At 54.8% G+C, this 23,750-nt stretch overlaps 2 protein-coding genes across 5 annotated transcripts in view; one reads left to right on the forward strand and one right to left on the reverse strand.

Moving 5' to 3' along the window:
- Positions 1-10,854, reverse strand: part of CUX2 (cut like homeobox 2) — a 67,736-nt gene extending 56,882 nt beyond the window's left edge. For 2 of the 3 annotated variants that reach the window (XM_074920802.1, XM_074920801.1), the window contains exon 1: positions 10,741-10,854. In XM_074920802.1, the coding sequence (XP_074776903.1) occupies positions 10,741-10,803 (63 nt within the window). In that variant the 5' untranslated portion in view covers positions 10,804-10,854. Of the gene's footprint in view, positions 1-9,879; positions 10,377-10,740 lie in introns of those variants that run through there. The other variant, XM_074920800.1, reaches the window with a different exon arrangement.
- An 8,103-nt stretch (positions 10,855-18,957) lies between these two features.
- Positions 18,958-23,561, forward strand: MYL2 (myosin light chain 2). Of its 2 annotated transcripts, none has more exons than XM_074920933.1 (7): positions 18,958-19,086; positions 20,017-20,106; positions 20,748-20,823; positions 21,704-21,808; positions 23,002-23,077; positions 23,160-23,208; positions 23,337-23,561. In XM_074920933.1, exons 1-7 carry the CDS (start codon positions 18,973-18,975, stop codon positions 23,433-23,435), a joined length of 609 nt encoding a protein of 202 aa, XP_074777034.1. In that variant the 5' UTR covers positions 18,958-18,972; the 3' UTR covers positions 23,436-23,561. The 2 variants fall into 2 exon arrangements, with proteins under 2 accessions (XP_074777034.1, XP_074777033.1); XM_074920932.1 differs by having other exon boundaries at positions 19,009-19,086; positions 23,334-23,561.
- The last annotated feature ends 189 nt before the right edge of the window (positions 23,562-23,750 follow it).

Here is a 23,750-nt window from a genome sequence, read left to right on the forward strand (position 1 = left end):
CCCCAGGTTGTCCCCGTTGAGCAAAATTCATAGAGCAAATGGTTTGCATTTCTGCTTCAGCTGTAGCCCAGCATTGCTGGTTCAGCCATGGAGGAACAGGGAAACTGGGGGAGCAATTAGAATTTTTACATTTTAATCATTATTTTTAAGCACCACTTGCACTCCTCGCCCACGCTGCTCACCACGATGATGGAGACACCGCGGTGGGTCCATGTCACTGCTGGGTTGCCTCTTGGATCTTGATTTGTGGGCCGGTGACATCCCTCCGTGGTCACACCGTGCCCAGGGGACACACGGTTGGCACAGATGAGGCTCAGCTCTGCCAGGACCCCAGTGCCAAGCCTGGGCACACACACGCTGCCAGCTCATACATCCCTAAAGAAACCCCTGCACACCCAAAAGCACGCAGGGATGCAGAGGAGCCCCAGCCTCACCCAGGCTGCAGTGAGCCAAAGCAGCATCGCTTGGCTCCCCAAACCTCAAATCATCTTTCTGCAAGATTCAGGGGGAGTCAAAAAAAAAAAAAAAAAAAAGAAGTGGCAGCTTTAAGTGCAGGTTTTGATGCTTTTTTTGGGGGAAAAGACTCTTTGCCCAACACTGTTCAACACTATTTTCTACCCTGAGCTGCCTGGGTGTTGCCTCAACTGGATCAGCTGCTTGTTGATCCCCTTGGTGTAAAAGCTTGAACCAGAATGGGGGAAAATTGGTGCCACATAAACCAAGCTTGAAGAGAACGACGGCTCTTCTCTTAAATCATAATATATTTATAAGTTTAATGACTCTCTGACCTCTCCTTAAAGCCCAAATAACCCCTGGGGAGCCCCCTCAGACTGGCCGCAATCGATCCCAGCTTGGCTGCTATCTCCCAGCTAGCAGCACCTCCCAGGGATGCTCCATGCGTGGGGTGGGTGGCAAAACCCCCCCCACTGGGTGCCAGCATCACACTGGGGCTTTTCAGTTATTTAACAGTGAGCCCATCACCATCCCTCACCCCACAACCTCAGGGGGACGCAGAGGACCCCAACTGGCGTGGTATGGCTAAAACACACCAGATATTGACTTTTTTTTCCCCCTCTATATTAAGCCCAAAAAGCACTTTAAAAATGACCCAGAGAGCTGCTGGCAGCAGCTGGGGGGATGCTTGGCAGCCACTTTGGAAGGCTCCTTTCAGGATTTTGGAGCCGCGCTCCCTCCGCACACCAAGGTGGCTGGAGACAGCCCGTCCCCACGGCCCCGGCGTCAGCACGCAGACGTCACCTCCATCGATTTTGAATCCAAATCTCAGTTGAAGGTGTCAGGGCAGAGCACGGCCCCCTCCTACCCAGGGGTGGGAGAAATAAAAAAGCATCAGTAACCAGGCAGCGGGTAGCACCCCCACCAGCAAAAACACCACAAGCAGAGCATTTTTGTGTTGTTTTTCCCTTTTTTTTTTTTTAAAGCCTGCCCAGTTAAAAGGCTTTAGGCTGGACATCCCCAGGCTCTGCAGTCAGAGGAGGTTGATCACACATGTAACTCCTGGACAGGGGCTCTACAAGCCCCCCCACCATGGGGTACTTGGATAAAATGCCCAGCAGGCTGCACCCCCCCATCCCTCCTCATGCCAGCTCCAGGGCTGTAGAGCTGCCCCTCAGTGAGACCCCCCCCCCCCATGCACTTCAGCATCCTTACAGGGATGCCACCCAGCGGGATACCAAAGTCATTCAGACACGGAGAACACAGCAGGGTTTCGCCTCTTGATAAATCAGATATTCCATATAATTTCATTATATTACAAGGTAGATATCGGGGAATGAGTCTTGGAAGAGAAAGTGAGCGGAGGAGCAGCCCCATCCTGCCACAGCCAGCGATCCATCCCCACGATCTGCAGGGATACACGTAAACAACCACTGGCTCGTCTCACCATCATCATCATCACCACCACGTTCCAGGGGCCACAGCGGCTCCCTCGGTGCTGCCAGGCTCACCCAGCACCAACCATCGACCCCTCCGCTCCCTCCTCGCTATCTAATAATCACACTTGTGCAGAGCTGTTGCCGTACATAAGGAAAAGAGAAAACATCCTTGGAGAGCCTAACAATCAGACAATTTTTAAGATCATGGAGCATTAAACCATTCCCAATAGGGTTTACTAATCAAACAGCCAAATCCTTCATAACCAACCAATCCCTACAGAGCAATTAAATCCTTCCCCTTTAAAACACTTGGCACGCCGTCTGGGGAGAAAAAGAAAAATTTGCAAAATTCATTTGATAAATTAACCAGGGAAAAGAAAGAAGTGAATCAAGCTTTGTTCTTTTCATTTTTTTTAATTATGGAATTCACAATGCCTGAATAATGTTTAATAAGAACTATGAAAATTCCTAACAGTATTACAACACAACACAAAAGAATTAACCTGGTTACCGTGAAAAATTGCATATTTAATTAAGAACTGAGAGTTCAAAACTATCCAGAGATTTCAAAAGTACCGTTGCCTAAGGGGCTAAATTACACGCTCGCAGTGCTGCTAACAGGGCTGGAGCGCGCAATCATTACCCAAGTGTCCCCATTAAGTGACAATGGGCAGATGACATCAAATTCATTTCAAAAGCAACAGGAATTGAAGCATTCGCTTGGGTAGTGGAAGGGAAAGCGACTATCCTGCTGGTATAAACCAGACCCCTTGTTGATAAAGGCAATAATTAAAGAATAATGTTAATTAGCTGCTTTTATTTGAAAGAAAAGTGCAGTGGCAGGAGACACTACCTCTGCGGCGTGCGCCGAGCGGAGAACGGAGCGGGCAAAGCTGCTGGCCCTGGATGGCAGCCACCGGCCTTGATGCCGGGACACGTGCCGGAGCCGTGCCCTGAGCCGGGTCCCGCTGGCCCCGGGCACCCACTGGCCCCAGCCAGCCCTCGGCTCTGCCAGGGCCGGGCTTGGGATCAGCAGAGCGCAGCCCATCACCGGTGCCGGAGGGAGGGAACCGGAGCGGCACGGCCAGGACGTCCCGCTCCAGCGCAACAAACGTGGCATCAGCAAACGCTCAGGGGGGGAGAAACCCTGTGGAGGGGCCTTCCCCGGCAACTTGGGTGCTGAATTTGGGGCCCAAGGGTGTTGCTTGGGGAACCTCGTGAGACCCAGCACCATGCTCTGCCCCACCAGGGAGGGGAGCTGGCGTCCTGGGGGTATGGGGAGCTGCAGCTCAGGGGTCCCCCAACTGCCCTCCTCCTGGAGGGCACCATCCTCCCCATCACCCCGTCCCAGCTGCCACACACTGCTGCGCTGCATGCAGGCACCACCGGGGGCTTTTAGCTGCCCCAAACCATGCCCCCCACCAGGGCAGAACCCACCGCTGCCCCCTTGGCCAAGAAGCCAGGCGGCATGGGGGGATAAGAGAGGTAATGATTACCCAGCTCCCAGGGATGAAGCAATGTTTGCAAACCACTCGGAGAGCCGCAGACGAAGGCAGCTCTCCCCATCGGTGTGATTAATAAAGAATAAATGTCCTCTGCAGCCAGGCTAAGCAATAACACAGAGGCTCCGGCGCCGATGAGCGGCTGTGCTTACACCGCACATTACAAGACCCGCTGCCAGCACCAGGTAATACTTTATTATGTTATCCCGACGGAAGAAAACAAAGGATGCCCGAGGTCCTGACTTCGGTGTAAAACTGCAGGAGCGTTACCAAAGGCAACAGCAGCGTGCTCAGAGCGGCTGACGCACGGCACTGCTCCCACCAGAGGAATATTTACACGGGGTTCAAATTGGTTATTTACTTTTTTAGAAATCCGCGTTGCAGAAGAACTAGCTAGCACGCACACGCCGAGCAATTAATATTAAAACGGCCACGCGTTAGCGGCGAGTCGCTTAAACTGCAGCTAAATCAATACTCTGGGGTCCTGTTGCAGCTTTGGGGAAATCATTAAGTGCTACACCAAAGTAGTCAAAAAAATAATTACACAGCAAGGCCATATTAAAAAAAAAAAGCACCGAAACCATTTTGGAAGGTGGTGTTGGCGCGTTCAGCTGCGTGAAATCGTGAAGCTCAACTTAAAAGAAAAGCCACCAATTGTAGGAATACTGCAGAGCAGCTCCTCAGCAGACATGGCCAAATATTAAATATACAGATGAAGTTGAAGGAGCCCATCAACACACGCTGCCCTTCTGACAGGGCTCCTGCCCGCAAGCAGGGAGTGAGCATTTATTGTCCCCCTCGTCCAGGGCTCCCCCTCCACCCCAAACCCCAGCCAGGATCTGCCTGGGAAGGAGTGGATGCTCCTGTGCCTAAGCTCATTAACAAGCACTGCGGTAAATAACGAGCCCTTCAGCTTTCCAGGCTAAGCCTTTTGGTTAGATTTTGCCGATGACCCCGGTAGCTGGCAGCTTGCTGGCTTCCAGAGCTAGTTCTTCATTGCACCAATACAGCCCGGACCTCTTTGCAGAGTTGCCCCCCTGAGAGCTTCTGCAAGGGCCACCAAAATGGCCCATACAACCTTTCCGAGGACCCTTCTCCTCAGAAGACAAGGGACAAGCACACAGCCACACACCCAGGGCACGGGCACAACTGCCATGATGCTGCCAGGCCCGTTTTGGGGGTAATTTGCCTCAAGATGCTGGTTTACAAGAATTCTCCGTCATCCCTTGTGCCCCGGGAGCAGGGAAACTGAGGCACAAAGCCATCGCCCAAAGCAACACGAGGGTGCTGGGACTGAACTCAACCAGTGCATCACGGCTGTTCCACTCCATCCTCAGCTGCAGAGGCTCTTCAGTGTGCAACAGGGAAGGGAACACGATCCTGTTATTTTATGGTGGGCTCAGAACAGGAATCCTGAGTTTTAACCCTCCCGCAGAAAAACCCAATGCCCCAGGCTCAGCCCACCAAGTCCTGAGATTACGGGGTGAGGCACCCACAGACCCCACTCCCCCCCCGAGCCCCCCAACCCATCGCCAAAGCCAAGCCAGGAGAAGGGGATCTTAGCCTGGCAGGGACCTCGAGCAAGCCAGACCCAGCACAAGGCCAAATCCTGCTTCCCAGGATCTGCCGTCTCAGCAAAACACACCAAAAGCTGCAGGGAAAGCGTGAACCACACCAAAAAAAAAAGGTAATTAAAGAAAACTCAGTCATAGATCCTAATGCAACATGCACGAGAAAGTGTTACGAAAGGGGAAAAACTTTTTAATAAAGTCTGCAAGTATATATTCCTCCTTTATCAACCTCAAGATTTATTGACCCGAGAAGCCATATTGACTGAATAAATCTTGATAATGACCCCAGCAGAAGTCAATACCTGCTTATTATCTCCCAAGTTGGGGAATTACATCTTTCGGTAATAGGAGCAGGATGGTACAAAATGTACTGAGAAACTTCACCCAAGCTTTTTGGGGGGAATAGATGCCTCTAATGTGCCTTTTCCAATCCAAGAGGGAATCTGCTACACCGTTAATTCAGCAAGCAAGCTGTGGGGTGGTTTCTATCTCAAGATCTGCCAAGGCGGGGAGCACACACCATTGCTTTTGAACCCTAAATTAATTTCACTTCATGGCAGGCTGTTGAGGAGCAGGATGTTGCAGCTTGCCATCGCCCTCCCTCCCTCCCTGCAAACAATGGCCCCGCATTTTCAATTTGCCGTGTTGTGTCGGCAGCTCCCAGGATAATTCCCTGAAATTCAAGACATGGGAATTCCCGCAGCCGGGGATGTGCAGCACCGTGATTATGCCAGCACCAAAGGGAAGAAGGGAGCAGCATCACCACCATCCCACAGGACGCACAGCCACCCCTGGGAACCCAAACACACCGCTCTTCTCCAACCAGCAAAATTAAGAGGGGAAAATGGGGGAGCCACTCCAGCCCCCAAATCCACAGGCAAGCAAATCCTTCTGCATTTAAAGATGGTGCTTCTTTTGCCAACAGTTAACTTTCTGTTCAGCAGAGAAAACAGTAGCTATGGGACCGGCACGCACAACAATTATGCCTGCATTTTTATTTGAAGTCTCTGCAGACAGCAAGAAAAATTAACTGAAGGGAGCAGCTCCTGTGCCAACATATGGAGGGAGATGAATTGCGAGTTCCGCATGCTCTGCTGAGGTTATCTAGTTAAGCAAGTACCTCCTAAAGGACTCACAGGCTGGGAGTGTACTGTTTGCTTAATCTGGTCATAAATAATAATTCGGATCACCAAGCGTTTTAACATTCAGCTCCACCTGCAGCACAAAAGCCCTGCCAAACTCACGGCCGCAAGGCAGCGGGAGATGACGACGCAGCCCGGGGACCCCAACGAAATGGCTCCCCTCTTGCCATCAAGCCTCGTGATGCAAGAGGCTCCTTCACCAACCGTGACCAGCCCTGAGTTGGGGGCACCAAGCAGCTGCCTCCACCCCACGAACCCCCCCTCCGTGCTCTCCCCTGTTTCAGTGGGCACAACACCACCAAGCGCTCTGCTCGCTGTGCCCGTGCTCATCTCCAAGGTGGATAACTCACCGGGAGGTGGCAGGGCTGATCCTTCCCTCCGGTCCCACAAAATCAAATTATTTTTCCATCCCTGTCCCCTATTCGCCTCTCAGTCACAATCCCTATTTCCCCCCCCCACCTCCAAGGCCACAGAGACAATTCACTAAACTGGATCAGGAGGCCAGCGCGTACATCTCTAATGGGCTGCAGCACGCACACAATTAATTAATGGATTTATTAATTAGGGAAGAAGTCACTCTTCGGGCTGGAATTGGGGTCACCAGTTTCTAAAGTGAGAGCTGAGGAGCTAAAGATAAACTCTCATTTTCTGCAGCTCTCTTCTTGTCTGGCAGCGTCTCAATTATTCAGCCACAGGAAAAAAAAATTAAAAAAAAAAAATCACATTTCACTTCAGGAACTTCACGGTCCGACTTTTTGCCAGGGCACCACACAGACCCAACAGCAGGTGGAACCAGGAACGTGGCCCATCTCGTTCTCCCCTTCACATATAAATTGGAATTACTAGAAATAGCAAGCATTTTCTTCCAGTGAAGGATTTGGGGAGGAAGAGTAGAATGTGGGAGGGATATAGCACCTCAGCCTGACCTAAGGAGGGAGCTGTGGTGGAGGTGTGGAGGAAAGGGACACCACAAAGTGGTCAGTGATGGTGACATCCAGAGACCCACATGTCCCCCCAACCACCAAGGCTTTAACAGGCCGTGCTGGAGCACCGGCTACGCTTTGGTGGTCAGTTCAGCTGAACCTCCTTGGTGGCACATGGAGGGGACAAGTATTTCTGCCTCTCTAAGGAAACAGGGCTCCTGGGTGAAGGAAAGAAATGCCATTACCGTCCCTGCCAAGAGACAGGCTACAGAGCACAGCCGCAACAGGAGCCAGCAGAGAATCCACACGAAGAGCACCCTCATGAATGCCCTGGTCACTGGGAAGGCCCCAAGAGGAGCACACAACCAGCAGACACCAGATAACCCAATCACGAGACAGACATCTGCAGAGAACCGGGCTTCGTTAGTGCCGCTGCCCCTGAATTCATATTAATTGTTTAAAGGGGACAATTCCACAGCCCACTCTCCCCCAATCCCTGGTGCACTGGAAGCAGCTGGAGCCACTGGAAAGCACCAACCACGTTGACAACCCTACACCACTCCCCAGCCAGCCCTGGGCATGAGCTGCACCTGCATAAACCCGGAGATTTCAGCTCAGAAAGACAAAATCCCCCTGAGATGGGGGCACCCAGAGCCCCCTCAGGCTCCCCCCGCTTTCCCTTGGACACAGTGACCACGGGCACCGTCCCACCCTCCACCTCTGCAAAGCAGGGGTGGGAACAGATAGTGCTAGAGACGCTGGAGGAAACTGGAAGGTCCCACCAGTCTTTCCAGAAGAACCCGAAAAAAACCCACACAGAACCTGGGGAATTTGCAGAGGTGAAGTTGCCCCCGTTCACAGCCCCAAAAGCATCACGGCCTCCCCCCGACATTATCCTGCCCACGGGCTGCTCCACAAGAGTGCAGTTAAGTTTATTAGTCCAAGCTCCAGGAATTAAGCTTCAGCCAAGAGGACTGATAGCTTATTTACTGCTGTCGTCTATATAAAGAAGAATTTTGACACATTGTTAAATGATAGCACATTTAGATAAGTCAAGCTGTCATATCATTTAATGGATGTCTAAACTCCCTCTGTAGCTGATATGTAAAATTTATGCACTCCAGAATATCATAAGGTTATAATATTTTAATCACATCCACAGGGTTGGGGTTTTTTTTTTTTTTTGGTGGTTTTTTTCCTCCCCTAAACTTTGAACAGCAAAAACATTCCATCAGCCACACCGCGCTCCGAGGCTCCCGGCACACCGCCACCCGGCAGAGCCGCCGCCGAAGTTTCTGCCCAACTCCACTCTGACACGCAGAGAACATTTGCATTACGGGAAATAAAACGAAAAGCATTTTATTTGACGAACCAAACACTGGAGCCGTATAGCCAGAGCTCATCTGCATAATGAGATGTGAAGACATTTATAAAAGATGGCTATAATCGGTCTCTCTCCCCTCACTCGCGGTTGTATTTATTATCCCAAATCAGCAGCTCACAACTCGTCCCATTTTTTTGCCGTTTCAACGCAGAATGGGTTAGATTAAAACGGCGTCAGGCATGCAGAGCATGTGATCCATACAACGCTAACCAGAACATAATAAACCAAGAGCAAATTAAAACACAAAAAACCCATAAAGGTATGAATCCCACTATGACTATTATACACAAGAAAGCTGTAAAAAAATACTGCATTAGTAATGTACACAATAAAACAATCTCATAACCCAGTGAAATATGTCTGGTATTATCTTTGATAGAATTTTATCTCTCCTCATTTCCGAGACTATTTGCTGTAAAAAGGCTCAACGCTGTTTCGATCAAAGTGCTGCCGAGTAGCACATTATCTACATGTTTTACATATGCCCACCATTCATCAGGGTTGCTCAAACTCTGCCATTCCCAGCCAGCCCCAGGCCAGCAGAGCTGCTCAGACACATGCATTAAAACGGAAGGAAAAAAAAAAAAAAACAACACCACAACAGGGAAAAGCTCCTGAAAGAATAATGAATTGATTGTTTCCCTTCCTTTTTGGGGGTTTTGTTTTTTGATGAGGGGGGTTAGGGTGGGGATTTTTTTTTTTTTTTTTTTTAACTAGAGGGCATTAGGCCAAGCTGGCACAAGGTCACCTTTCCCACCGTGATCCCGGCGAGGCGGCAGAACTGCTGCCTGGACAGAAGTCAATCCCCACTGCTCCCTCTCCAGCTCCGCGCCCAGCCACAGCCACCCGGGCGAGCAGAACGGCGGGGAAGGCGAGCAGCCCACCTCCCACACCCGCCAAGTCCCCCCCAACCCCTCCGACAAACCCCCAGAAAAGTAGCTGCCAATATTTTCCCTTTAAATAAAGGTCTGCGCGCAGCCAGGACGAGTCCTTAGCGTGATGTAGCGCGGAATGCTTTTGTACCCGAGCGCTCGGACCCGTAATCCCTTCCCGACCACAATGCCGTAAGCGAGGGAAGCCGACCGGCCGTGGTACCTGCGGTACTTTTAGGGGAGCGGATCACAGATGTAGCACGTAATCTGCTTAAAAGCCAAAATGTATTAAATGCTGGAACTGTTGATACAGTACCGAAGCCCCATAAATCGCATTTCAATTTGTTTACTCCCCTCTGAAGCATGCCACATTTTAAACTCCGTAATATCCTACAGGGATAAACCCATTTAATATCCATGTAAATGAGCGTTTCGGCTTTTGTAGTAGATCCAGGTTGGGTTTCATCCCATTATGTTGGGAGAGCTATTGTGTTAATTATCCGCCTCCCCGCTACATAGGTGCCTATTTAAGGTCACCAACTGTCAACATCCCCTGACAAACCTTCCCTCGCACACGGTAACAAAGGACTTACCGTTAATTTCACAGCCCGAGGGCACTACGGCGGGATACGGCATCCGTGACCTGCCCAGAGCCACAAAGGATCTCTCTCCCGCCGCATCCATCACAAGTCCCAAACGCCGGCAGGCAGCCCTTCCCCGGGCCGGCCCGCAGGAACGGCTAGTAGCCGCTTGATGCCGATCGCCTTCCCTGCCATTCAGGGCTGAGCGACCCCCAGCACCGGCACCGAATAACAATGGGAGGGCGGCGGGGCTCCGGGCAGCCCCGCTCCGCCATCCCCGGGGCTACCGCGCATCCATCATCTCAACCAAGAGTCTCTGCCCTCCCAGCTCCAAGCATCAGCAATTCCAGAGCCGCCCCCGCTACCGGCTGGTGGTGGGGAGGGGGGATACACACACACACACACGGGACGACGACACCGGGGACACTTCGCAGCCCGCGGGCACCTGCGGCTCCGCTCCGCGGGTGGGGACCGCAAGAAACTTGGCGGAGCGGCGCGGGAGGCCGCGCTCCCCGCAACTTCATCCCGCGGAACTTCCCTCCCTCCTCTCCCTCCCTCCCTCCCCTCCCGCCGGGGCGGAGCGGCGGCCGCCCCCCGGCCCCGCTGTCACCTCGGGGGCGGCGGGGCGGGGGCCGGGCCGGCGCGGCTCCATCGCCGTTAGCGCTGCTCCATGCTCCCGGGCGGCGCCGAACAAAGAGCGGTGGCGGCGGCGGGGATCAATTTCTGATACCTATCGATGGGGAAGGGCGGGCGGAGGGAGGGAGGGCGGGAGGGATGGGGGGGGTGGGGGGGGGAGAAGAGAGGGCGGGAGGGATGGGGGCGGCCGCCCGGATCCCCCCCCCCCCCCCCTCCCGCCCCGCCGCCGCCACCAACCTGGAGCCGGCGGACATCAAACCGCGTCCGGTATCGAAACATCGATCCCACGTCGGCGGCCATCTTGGGGGAGACCGACGGCGCGGAGGGGCGCGGAGCAGCGCGGAGAGCAGCGGAGGAGACCGCCCGCCTCCACCGCCGGGGGCGGCCCCCGCCTCGCCCCGCCCGCGCCCCGCGGGGAGGGAAGGGGGCGGCAGCGGCATCCCCCCCCCCCCCGCGGGCATCCCACGGCCGTGGGACCCCCCCGCCCCGCGCAAAGGCGCGGAGCCTCGGCACAATTAATTTTTTTTAACAAACCGGTGTTTTAAGAACACCCAGCCGCCCCGGGAAGGTGGAAAAAAATCACCATCCGGAAGCCGCCGGTTAAACTTTTTCAGGTTTTTTTTTTTATTATTTTTTTTATTTTTTTTTTTTCTCCTCCTAACCTGACACGTCCCACACCTTTGACCCTGGTGGGAATGGCCACAGCGAACACGCTCACAGCACACCACAGCCAGAAAAATCTCCAATTTCAGGCTGGTTTAGGACTATATGTTTAAATTACTTAATGCAGTTGGTCTCCGAAGAATTCAAACAACTTAAAGAGCAGAGCGGAGCGCTGCCAGCAGCGCTTGGGCAGCGACACAACCCGTTCAAAAACACCCCCTTTGCTTTCCTACCAAAAAAATAAGTAACTTTATGGTTTCTGCACCAAGCTGCCCCATATCCTATCGTACCAACCACATCCAAAGGGCTTTGAGGATTATTTTCCTTTCCATAACCTCCCAGCAGCGTCCTGCCGTGTTTTCACCGGAGGGACCCCAGTGCCACTGACTGGGACTCGCTTCCGAGCGGAGAAGGGCTGAGCTGCCCCTTTGGGGACATTTTGCAGGTGGGTATTTGCAGACCAAGCAAGCGCAGGGTTGTAATATCCCTGCTAAGGTGCAGGTAACACCCCAAGTTGTTGCACAGACACATCTCTGCACATGGAAGAGCTCGGGGGCTGTGCCAGGCTGGGACACAGAGCCACACCCCAGGTCCTCGCTCTGAGACCCAGCATGGAGCGAGCTGGGGCCCCCCCCACGCCCCCCATCCCATGGAGGGGGATGCGGTATTGGAGTGTCACCCCTGGCTCGTAAGTCGTGGAGGCTGCTTTGCCTCTGAAACTGCAGAGAGGAAGAGGGCAGCAGCCCCCTCATACACCAACATGCTGGTCCCCCCCATCTTACCTGCCACCACGTCCCGCTGCAGAGATCCCCGTGCTCAGAGGGAGGTGGGCAGCCATCCCGTGAGCCTCCGCTGCCGCTGTGCGTGGAGGCCAGCAAAACCAAGACAAGTGCCCCTGTAGCTGCCACTCGTCATCCTTCACCATCCCAGCCCCAGAGCTCTCCACTCCTCTCGCCGCGGTGGATCTTGCGGCACTGGAGCCTCTTGTCTGCACATGGCTTGGAGTGGGGGGAAGCAGCCCCTTGGCCCTCCTGGGGCTTGGCCCCACCTGGCAGCCCAGGCATCATCCGACTGCCATTCCCTGCATTTTGCAGGACTCTTAGGATTTTGCCGAGAAGCAGGATTTGAGTTTGGAAGACACCAACGACAAGAAATATCCTTCAAACTGCGCCCTGCTCCGTTCATGCTTCCAGCTGTCACAGGGACAGGTCTGCTCTTTCCCTTCTTGCTGTCTGAAGTTCACCTGAGCCAGGAAAAGTGTCCAAAAGGATAAAGCAGACACCCAAAGCGACCTTGGCACCATGCTGTAGCACAAACAGCTCGGAAATGATCTTGTCCTTCTCATCTCTTCCACTCAGAGAAGCTCAGAGCTACTCACAATCCCACAATCGCAAAACGCCTCAGGCAGAAGTGAACAGAAAAATCAAAGTTCAAAGAAAGGATTTGCAAGAGCCAAGGCAGTTTGTGTTAGAGAGAGAGCATGAATGCTCCTGCAAGCCCTGCTCCAGCCTCTTGCACACCTCCGGAGCTGGCTGGAGAAAGGGGCTCCCACCACTGATCCTCCTTGTGGTGCTGCAGCAAAAGCACCTGCCTGGAAGTGGTGAACCCAGATGCAAATGCTGAGCTGACATGTCAGCCCCACTAACATCCACAGCAAACTCCGTGGGTGCTCTGAGACCCCAACCACCGGGTGCCTCCACACTGCCCCTCCTCGCGTGCACCCAAGTCAAGCACCCAACTTTGCTCTGGGAACCCAACTGCTATAAATAGATCCTCTCTTGACCCCTCAGCCACACAAATCAGAGCCCAAAATGCTGAAAGGTGTTGGGATTTGTAATGGGGTTGAGTCTGCTGGGGGTGCCGGGCAGGTGCTTCACCTTTGGTTTAATGAGGCTGTAATTAGTCAGGGGTGAGAGCACAGGCTGTGCGAGGCAGGGGGGAATCCCTCCATGGGAATTTGTTTCCATCCCTCTCTCAGGGCCTTGTACAGGGGGAGATTTGGTTCTAGACGGGTCAATAAACCCACATGGGATGGATGTTTTTTGCTGGGGGGGGGAGAGTTGGTTTCTGCTGCTTGATGCCAAGGTGTCCTCTCCATGCCAGCAGTGGGGGTGGTTCAGTCTGTTCATGACCAAGATGCTCCAGGCATCTGCTGTTGGACACCATCAGAGACAGGTCCCCAGCAAGGGGACCTTCTCCCTGCACCCACAAAGCTGATCTCACGCCCATAAATCACTGCCCCACTCTGCCGCCGAGGGAACAGAAGAGCCTGCTCATAAATCAGAAATAAAACTAACTTGGCATCTTTGGTGAGCAAATTAAATTGTGGGCTTTGGAGGAATGTTTCTGTTTGGCCAAATCATTAATAAATCAATGGGAGCCATAAGGGAGAGGGGCTGCACCCAGTGCTGCAGGGAGGGATGGAGAGCTGCGGGGCAGCACGCTCTGTCCCCGCTCCCCCTGTGTCCCCGTGTCCCCTCAGATGCTGCCCTGCCGGCCCTGGGGCACCCCGGGGAGAGCAGAGGGAGCCGGGTCCTGCTGCCCCCCCCCCCACCCAGGGCTCACCCGCCCCGGGGAGCGCTGCGAGGCGCAGGTTAATAAATCAGTTTGTCTCCAGAACGGTTTGCTTTGTGCGCCTGACAATAGCCCGTTGTAAATGGCAGCCCCTTGCCTCCTCTTGTGAAAGGCTTTTAATTAAAATATGGAAGGGGCTTTTCTGAGTACTTAAAAAAAAATATAGTTAGATTTCAGCACACTCCCATTTCAGGCGTTAATTTATTCTTGCCTTCCTGCCATTTGTGATCCACATGATAAGTCCTTTGTGCGGTGATCCGGCCCCGTTAGGCGTCCGAGGGGTGATGCTGGCAGCCAGAGCTCGGTGCCAGCCGTGATGGTGAGCTCGCTCGGCCACCCTGTCCTAGGAACGGGCTGGGGGACACCAGGGGCCACACCAAGGGACAGCAATGCCATCGGGGCAGGCGGGGACGGGTCAGGCCCTGGGGCTGGCCAGGAGCTCGGGCCCAGCTTCAGCCCTGGGCGCAGGGCAGCAGGACCCTCGTGGAGACCCACCCGGCTGCTCCGAGCTCTGTGCTCGCCCCGCGCAGGGGAAGGTCATGGAGCTGCACGGCCATCTCCCCTCTCCCTCCTGCTTCTCTCTCCACGGCCCCTCTCCCCTCTGCTTCTACCCCTCCGGCCCCTCTCCCCTGCCCTTCTCTCCCCCAACCCCTCTCTTCCTGCTCCTATCCCCTCTCCCCAACCCTTCTCTCCTTGTCCCTCTCCCCCATCCTTCTCTCCCCAATCCATCTCTCCCTGCCCTTCTCCCCCCCAACCCCGCTTCCTGCTCCTCTCCACTCTCCCTGCTCCTGTCCCCTCTCCCCAACTCCTTGTCCCTCTCCCCCCATCCTTCTCTCCCCCAACCCCTCTCTCCCTGCCAGTCTCCCCTCTCACCCTTCTCTCCCCTCTCCTCATCCCTTTCCCCGCACGCTTCCCTCACCTCTCCCCCCACCCTTCTCCCCCCTCTCCCCTCCCTCTCCCCCCGGCAGCGCCCGCCCCTCGCCCGTTACAAGGGCTCCACCTGGCGGCCGACACGGCCCCTGCGGCGCGTCCCTCCGGGCCGGGGCGGGGGGACACGGCGGGACCCGGAGGGCGGGGGGGGGGGGGACACTGGTCACCGCGGGGGGACACCCCGAGGGGACACTGAGGGGTACATGGGAGGCACAGGGGTGCAGGCTGAGACACCGCGGGGGGGGCACAGCACCCCTCCATCTCCCCTCGGAGCTCACCGCGGCTCCCGCAGGGCTGCACCGAGCTGTGCCCGGCCTCAGCCCTCGGTGCCCCCTGGGTGCCCCGGGATGTGCGGGGAGGGTGCCCGGGCCCCTCCACCGGCCGCATTTCTTCCATGGCTACTTATTTCCAGGCACATTTCCCCTACAATTAGCACATGCTCTTTAATTAATTTTCCTCTTTTATTGCTTCGCCCGAATTATCTCAACCACGGCGCCGTTCGGCATGTGTACAGCAGATAACGCTGCTATTTCTGGCTTTCCCCCGTCAACGCCACGGCTCGGGAGGCCAGGGTGGCCTCCTGGGGCCCCATCCCGAGCAGAGCGCAGGGCGCGTCCCTGGGACGGGTCAGCAGCTCGGGGCTGGGGGCATCATCCGTCCTCGTCACCATCACCTGCCCTCTCCGCAGGCCAGCTGGCCCCCAGCTCTGGTTTGTGAGTGGCAGCTCTTCCCCAGACCCCTGAGGTGGGCAAATCCTCCTGGCCATTACTGCGGTGATATATCCTTCTGAGTGGAAATGGAGCTGAATCAGGCAAAGCTGCTAAATTAACCCCGTCTGGAATAAGCTGTTAAACACTGAAACCTTCTGAACACCAAGGGGAGGTGGATAAAACTCTCTGAAAGCTCCTGAAGATGCTGCCAGCAGGAAAGAGCTGGGTGGGGGGAGACTGCGATGAGCAAGGGTGAGCCCAAGGAAAGGGAAGGTTGCCCCCAAAACCCACTCAATGGGAACTGAGGCGCAGGGAGGTGACCAAGGGCACAGAGGCCATCTGTGGCAGAGAAGATGGGCTTCAGCCACCAGCCAGCACTGGGGGACACAGGCCACCCCCATGCCCCCCACCTCGGCGTGAGCCCCGGGGAGGGGTGACCACCACTGCCAGCTTCAAACTGCAGCTCTGAGCCGCACAGGAATCCATCTTTCTACCTTTAATAAGCTTTCTCCCTTTAAAAATAATCATTACCAATAAAGAAATATACCAGCCAGTGTATATAAGTATCAAATTAAGGAGCTACATGCATTTGTTACATTTGATATAGCCTTGTTAACTGGAAATTCCTAGGTTTGGAATATGTATTGATTTCAGCAAACATATATTATTTTACTGTAAGTACCAACAGCCATTGTAGTTAATATACAACAGTTTAATTTAAAATGCATTAGTTTAATAAAAATGCATAAAATAGAAGAGAATTGCATTAGCTTCAATAAAAAATTCAATTTCATAAATATTATCCAGTGTTAAAATGCATTGATTTCCCGGGAAAATGTATTGGTCAAAGGTAATTTACATTGGTTTGAATGGGAACGTACCGGCGTGTATACATATGTATTAGTTTAGTCAAATGTATCTGATCGCAGGAAAAAAAAAAAAAAAAAATTAGTTGAAGCAGAAGATATTCATAAGGAAACCACAACGGTGTGGGGTGAGCAGCGGCACGGGCTGGCTCTGGAGCATCCCGACACGCCGCTGCGGCCGCTCTCGGGCAGCCCTAGGGGCTGGACACCCCCAAATGTGCTCCCTGGGTGTCCAGACTCAGGAGTGCCCGTGGGCACGATGCTGCCGGGCTCCCTGGGACGAAGGGGGACCCTTATCGGCCACGGGCAGGACTCGGCTCAGGCGCAGGCACGCGTCTCGCTCAGGCAGAGCACGCGCCTGGAAAAGAGCAGGGGTTAATCAAATCCTTTTGACTCCATTTTTTATCGAGCTCAAGAGGGGCTGTCCTATTAATTAGAAAGGCTTTTTCATGTAAAACACAGGCTCTTTTGCAGATAAGAAGGGACGATGCTTGATTTTGCCGTGGCACAGATACATGTGTTATTTCCTGACATCCATTTGCAGGCTGCAGCCACTTCCCAACAGCTCTTTTGTTCACCGCAGAGCTCTGTAGGCATATATGTACACACATATATATTTAAAGCACCCATTTTTTTCCTGAATGCCAGTAAGTCCCCCAATATCCACAGCAGGAGAAGGGAAAGATGTGCCTGGAGCCACCTCCATCCGCAGGCTGGACCAGGATCCTCACCGAGGGGACAGGATCCGGCCCGTGCAGCACAGAGGATTACGTCTGACAGTGAGAAGTGAGCAGCGGAGCAGATGCACCGTCTTACAAATTACGGCAGAAACACAGGCAGCCATCTGCACCCCATCCCCGGCCAGGATTTCTGCGTCGTGCTCGACGCAGCCGGCCTCTCGAAACCCCCAGCCACCATCTCACCCCCAGCAACACCAGGGAGAGACAGAGGTCTGATCTTTTCCAGGCGGGGCAGGCAGAAATGGTGCTTCTCCTCAAAAAAAAAAAAAAACAAAACCAAAAAAAAACATTCTGGGAAACCTCCGTGGCTTCAGGGGTTGCTCCCGTGCCACCAGCCAGGTCCCAGCACGGATGCGGAGCCAGGGATGGGCAGCACCCAGGCAGCGCCCGCGGCTCCGCGGCCAACCCGTCCCGTTAAACCGCTACACATCACTTCCCTGATGCTTATGGATTTTTCCTTAATGCCACAAATTAAGGTAATTGGGCTCGGCTGGCCGATGAATCCAGCTGAACTTGGCAGAAAGAGGGAGCATCCGTGCTGAGATTGATCCTGCTCATCCCCAGCTGTGCCCGCATGCCCCGGGCTGGTCCTCGCCCCAGCTCTGCCCCTCGGGCTCTCTCGCCTGCCCTTTTGCCCCAAGTCCCATCCTGAAATCCCTTCCCTCAGCTCCAGCTTTGTCCAGACGAGGCAGTCCTTCCTGGATCAGGAGTTTTCTCCTCTCGGGGCACTTTTTCCTTATGCATTTCCCTGTTGCCTACTTAAATCCTCCCCCTAATGCCGTCCTTGCAACTGGGTGTTGAGGTGCGACCAAGTGGCAAGTGTCAGGGATTTAACACAATATTTGTGTCCTCTGGGGGAACAAGGGCAGCGTCTGGGCAGAGCCCGGAGCTCTGGGGATCCCGTTTCATGCTGCCTTTTGTTCCCAGCCCTCCCCGCTCACCCACCAGCCTCCTCAGCACGTGGAGGGGATGATGCTGGGTAGCAGGATGGGCAGCCAGGCCAGCAGCCCCCTGCACCCCAGGGCCATGCCAGGCACAGCAGAGCTTAGAGGGGCCACAGCAGTGGCTACCAGCACCAGCAGACCCACATCCCCATGGCAAGGCGAGAGGGAGGAGAGGTGAAATTAACAGGCTAAAAATACTGAAGAAAAAACAGAATCACCAAACGACCCGAGGGGTTGTGCTCCAGCTGTCGTGTCACCACTCCCGGGTGCTGCAGGATGTGGCCCCACACCGGCTGCCAGAGCCTGGGATGGGGAGAGTTAATTGTGTGTTGTGTCTCTCTGGGACCAGGGCTAGCAAGTGTTTGGCTTAACTGGGTGACAGGTGCCTCGGTGGGGGGTGACACATGAGAGAGGAGCCCCACGTGCCTGCTCGGCTTTGCGGGAGCTCAGCATCCACCTCCGGCCTCATCCCAGTGCTTTGGGGATGAGGGGCTACAGCCGAGCGGGTGCAGCGGCAGGATGGGCCCCTTGGTCCTGAGATGGGGCGGTCGGCAGCTTCTTCTGCTCTTCAAGCATTACAAGTGACCTGAGCCCGGTGCAGGGAGGGCAGGGGGGGGCTCCTCCACCTCCAGCAGACAAGTTTTGCCACGCCAACACTGCAATGGGGCATGAAGGCTCCCGAGGATGCATGGCAGGACCGAGGGAAAACATCCACGTCCCAAGGCTTGGGGGGCGGTAGCCGGGGATTCCCCCCAGGCCAAGTGCTCCCTGCATGCCCCAGCAGAGGGAAGAAGCCTGGCCACAGCCCAAGAGACAAACGCAGGTGGGATTGCTCCTGTTTAGTCCCTGCGGCGGGTCAGTATCTCCAGTGTGGGAGCTGCGGGGCCACTTGGCACTTTGTTAACCTTGAAACCCTCTCTGGCTCACATGTCACGTCAGCCGGTGACAACAACAAGCTGCTATTCCAGATTAGAGAGAGAGGGACAGTCAGAGACAACAGGGTTGGGGGCGGCTAACTTACCTATTACAGCCAAAAGTGGGCATGGGGTTATTTTTAACTCAGAGTGGGATGTATTTATTGTTTCAGCCGAGGGGAAGCGAGGGACTGCCTCCGAGACATCTCACGCAGCAACATCGGCGGCTGTGTGAAGCCATGGTGAGTACCGAGAGCCCAAAGCTCCAGTGGGAAGAGGCAAAATCCGTTAGCTTTTTCACCAGGATAGCTTTAAAGAACAGGGAGCAATGGATGCAACAGGGATCTGATGGCCAAGGACCCCTCCTGCCCTAGAAAGGGGGTGAGCAAGTCGGGGAGCATCTGGCTGCATCGGCAGTATCCTGTGTGGAACAGAGGTGTCTCCCACACTAGCAGAGCTTTCTAACTGGAGCAGACCATTTTGGGGTTCAAATACCATCTTTCTGCTTTCCCTTCCTCTATGCAGTGAGAGGAAGGGCTGTTGTGTCCCCTGAAACCCTCCTTCTGTGCCTCATCCTGGCAGATCCCCCCCGATTAGAGGGAAAGCACACAGCTGGACCGAGGGATGTCGGGCAGGGTGGGAGTGTGAGTGGCTCTGTCCTCCGCTCCCGTTTCTGGTTATTTCAAGCCTCAGTGCAGGAGAAGGCAGACTTTTTTAATAAGCATTTTAATAAGTGCTGTGGTTTTAGCGAGAGGCACGGCAGGGTGAGGAAGCACCTTGCACGCAACCTCAGCAGCGTGCTCCCAACCCCAGGTTTCCACCCGGGGAGATCTCACCCCAGTGCCGATCCTCTGAGCTGCTGTAGTCTTTGGTGGGGAATTGATTTCCCCGACTCATCTTTCCTCAGACCCATTTGCCTAAATTCATCAGGAGAGCAAAGATGGAGCTGTAATTTAATGAGGAATCTTAACAGCCCTCAATATCTGGGAGCGTCAATGTGCCCAGAGCTCCTGAGCGATGCACAGGAAAACCACCAAGCACACAAGTGTAGTGGCAGCACCAGCCCAGAGCTACCGTGAAGGGCTCACGACTAAGAATAGGGTAGTTTCATCCTTTTATTCCACACCATAAAAAGCCCAGTGAGTTAGTGATATGTACTTGAACCCCTGCAGGCACCCAAGAAAGCCAAGAAAAGGATTGAAGGTGCTAATTCCAACGTCTTCTCCATGTTCGAGCAGGCCCAGATCCAGGAATTCAAAGAGGTAGGTGGGTTTCAAGGGTCCTTGATGCGATGTGACCTTCAGCTCTTTCAGATCAGTGACAGCCGGTTTGCAGCAAGAGGCAGACATGTCCAGTTTTGAGTTGTTTTATTTTAAAAGTGAGAAGAACAACTCAGCGACATTGTTAAATATGGCATCGCCTCCAAGCTTCCTAGGAGCCCGCACCCTGCTTGAGGAGGAGGGCAGGAGCACCCCTCCCAGCTAGCTCCCACCTGCTGTGCCAGCACCTCCTCACGATTTACCCCCTGCACGGCTGGCACACGGTCCTGCGTAGATCCCGGTTACAGGGATAACTGGTCCCAGTTGGGGGAGCTGATGGCTCAGGCTGTCCTCTCCTGTTGGTCTCATCCCGGGGCGAGAAGTCTTTGGCTAAGACATGGGGTTTGGATGGCATTAGTGTGTGGGCTCCCATAGGGAGCCATCGCCCTGCAGCGCCCATGGGCGCAGGGGCCAGGATTGCTGCAGGATTAGGGCGATGGTTGTTGCTGGGTGGGGAGGAGGAGGAGAGGGGGTACTAAAGCCTTTGCAAAGGTCGACAACTCTCCTCCTCCCTGTGCTCCCTGCCCTGAGTCACTTGTCCCCTCGTCTGAGCGGGACATGACAGCCTCCTCCTGTGCTTCCAGGCGTTCACCATCATGGATCAGAACCGGGATGGCTTCATCGACAAGGCGGATCTGAGAGACACGTTTGCTGCACTCGGTGAGCCCCCTTTTAGAACCCTCCCCAACATCTTCGATGATGTTAGACCTGTTAAGTGAAAAACCAGCTGTGAGCTCCTGTTTAACCGAGCCCCAGTGGTTAACTGGATCTCCTGTTTTGCTGAAAACCTCCTGATCCAAACCCATTTCTGTGAGCCGGTGAGATTTCAGAGGTGCTCCTGCAGCAGCGAGTGTTTAATCCTGTAGGTACTAGAGAGGGTCAGCTCCTGGATTATACACAGCCAAACGCTCCCTGCCTTCCTGCGTGCTAAGAAGCACGTGGCTGTACCCATTCCACAGCACCCCTGGGGGTATGGGCATTAGGGGGATTTACGGGATTTGTGGGAAGCTGTGAAGTTGCAGGCTTGGCTGTCTCATCACAGAGGCCAGCACAAACCAGCGATGGGGCCAGGGAGTCCCAAAGACAACCCAGCCTCAGGTAGAAGGATGTAGGCATTCAGTCCTGTTCCTTTCTGACACCAGGGGCCAGGGAGAACCACAGCACACGTGGTTTTGACCCCAAAACATCTCCTGATGGCTGATCCATGGGGCAGTGAGGGAAGGAAGTAGCACAGCTCAGTCCTTTGCAGCCCTCTCTTCTGTGATCCTGGAGCCCAGGAAACCAGAGCTGGGGGTGTCCAACCCACCCATCCTCCACCAGCACACGATTCTCCCTTCCTCACTTTGGTTGCTGACGTTTCTTGTTTGCGGTTGCTCCCCAAGGCTGTGTCACTTCCCTCAGGTGGGGGAAAAAAAAAACCCAGGGGAAGGTTTCTCTGGTGTGTCTTCTAGTCCCCAGCACATGGAGCAGAGCCAGGAGGTCTGCATATATTTGTAGCCAGAGATGGAGACATGATTCAGCCAACCGTGCTCTCCTCTAGGGCGCCTGAATGTGAAAAATGAGGAGATCGATGAGATGATAAAGGAGGCACCGGGCCCAATCAACTTCACTGTGTTCCTCACCATGTTTGGGGAGAAACTCAAGGGTGAGAGGGCACCTGGGGAGCTGGGGGGGGTGGTTGGTGGGCACCTACACCATCATCAATATCCTGTCCCACCTGGGGAAGCCACACAACTCCTGGGACCTCTGTCACCCATCACTCTGTCATCCTTGGAGGCCTCAGATGGGAGCTGCTGAAGGAAAGGCAGGTGGCACCACCAGCCACGCTGCAGCACGCAGAGCCGGGGAAGTGGGTCAGGGCAAGGATTCCTCCCATGCTACGGCCAAGAGGTGACACCTGGGGACAACCACGGGATACCTGTGAAATGGCCTCCCTCACCCATCCCTCCCACATCCCTTAGTGCCATCTTCTCACAGTGGCAGCACAGGGACCTCCCCAAAGATAGAGGCAGTGGTGGGACCATCACCAGCAACAACCTCTCTCCCCGAGAGCTTCAGTCCTTGTACTCCAAATCCCGGACTTTGGCACTCTCTCTGACTCCCCATCTCAAAACACCACAGACAGGACAAACTCAGCTTCATGCACCTTGAGCAACTGTCCCCAAGGAGGTCCCTGCACCCCAAAACTCATGATGATTTGCAATACCAACAGCCCCAAAGGCAAGGCTGGGGCTGCCCATCCAGAGACCTGGATCTCATCCTGTGTCTCCCCAACCTGTTGAGGGGTATGAGCAAATCTCTGTGCCTCAGTTTCACCAGCCATTTTAAAAAAACAACAGGCTGTGATGCTGCTGACCCCACAGAAAGAGGGGACCGGAGATCTTGCAGCACCTCTGAGCCTGCTGACACCTGTGGTGGCACCCACGGCCACCCTGGCAAGGGCACTGGCTACAGCATGACTTTGACCCAAGGGCCCCGTCCGGCGGCACCCTGTATCACTTACACAACCCCAAGCATGCAGCCTCCCCACAGATCTCCAGGAGGCTACATGGCCCCAAGGGCCTGTGCCTGGAGCTCTATAAATACACCCAAAAGATTAGATAGAGGCCAGATGCCAGGGCGGTGGTGACAGAGCCTGCTTTGTGGGCACACCATGATCCTACGTCTGCTCCTCTCACCACCCGTGTTCAAGGCCCCAGCTGCAGGGTTGGTGTTCCTGTGGGGCCCCTCGCTTCCCAGTCTGTCCCCCATCTTCTCCCCGAAGGCTGGGAGAAGCAGGAGGCTGCATCTGGCTTCCCTCTCCGCTGCCTCTAATGGCCGTGGCCATGTCACCTGCAGGTGCCGACCCAGAGGAAACGATCCTGAACGCGTTCAAGGTGTTCGATCCAGAGGGAAAAGGCCTGAAATCTGCCTAGTGAGTACAGGGGCGGCTGGTGAGGAGGGCAGGCGTCCCCTCCCAGGCCTCCCTGCTGCTCACAGTGCTCTCTTGTTTGCAGCATCAAAGAAATGCTGATGACGCAGGGTGAGAGGTTTTCCCAGGAAGAGGTACGAGCGCCCTCCCCCCCAAAGCCAGCCTCCCGTGCCCTCCATCCCAACAGACCCCCAGACCTCCTCCCAGCCCCAGCCCCAAACCCCTTCTGCACCACCTTTTCACCCTGGCTCTTTCCCAGCAGATCGATCAGATGTTTGCAGCCTTCCCTCCAGACATGTCAGGCAACCTGGATTACAAAAACCTTGTCCACGTCATTACACACGGCGAAGAGAAGGACTAGCCCATGCTCGGCGCTGGGGCTGGCACCGTGGGGTCGCCTCTCTAGGTCACATCAGGGGGGTCCCTTTGCCTCTCCCCACCATGGATAGCATCCACATTAAACCGCCTTTTGGCAAGAGGAAATCCAGCTGCTGGTATGAGTGGTGTTTAGGCTTGCGTGGTGTGTCTGCACAGGGCATCTGTGCGCAGCGGGAGCCCCCAGAGCCATCCCAGACCCTGTTGCCCCCAGCCTCACCCTGGCGTGCCCTCAAGTCTCTTTGCCTCGCCGTTTCCCAGCCTGGCCCAGATCCCAGACCCAAACGGCCTGTTTCGCACT

Source organism: Athene noctua, chromosome 17 (assembly GCF_965140245.1).
Source record: "Athene noctua chromosome 17, bAthNoc1.hap1.1, whole genome shotgun sequence".
Lineage (NCBI taxonomy): Eukaryota > Metazoa > Chordata > Aves > Strigiformes > Strigidae > Athene > Athene noctua.

Bases quoted from the DNA above. Each gene is read 5' to 3' on its own strand.
- MYL2 (XM_074920933.1), top strand. From the start codon at position 18,973: ATGGGGTTATTTTTAACTCAGAGTGGGATGTATTTATTGTTTCAGCCG. The intron at 20,107-20,747 runs GTAGGTGGGTTT...CTGTGCTTCCAG, and splicing joins AGATCCAGGAATTCAAAGAG to GCGTTCACCATCATGGATCA. The intron at 23,209-23,336 runs GTACGAGCGCCC...CTTTCCCAGCAG, and splicing joins AGAGGTTTTCCCAGGAAGAG to ATCGATCAGATGTTTGCAGC.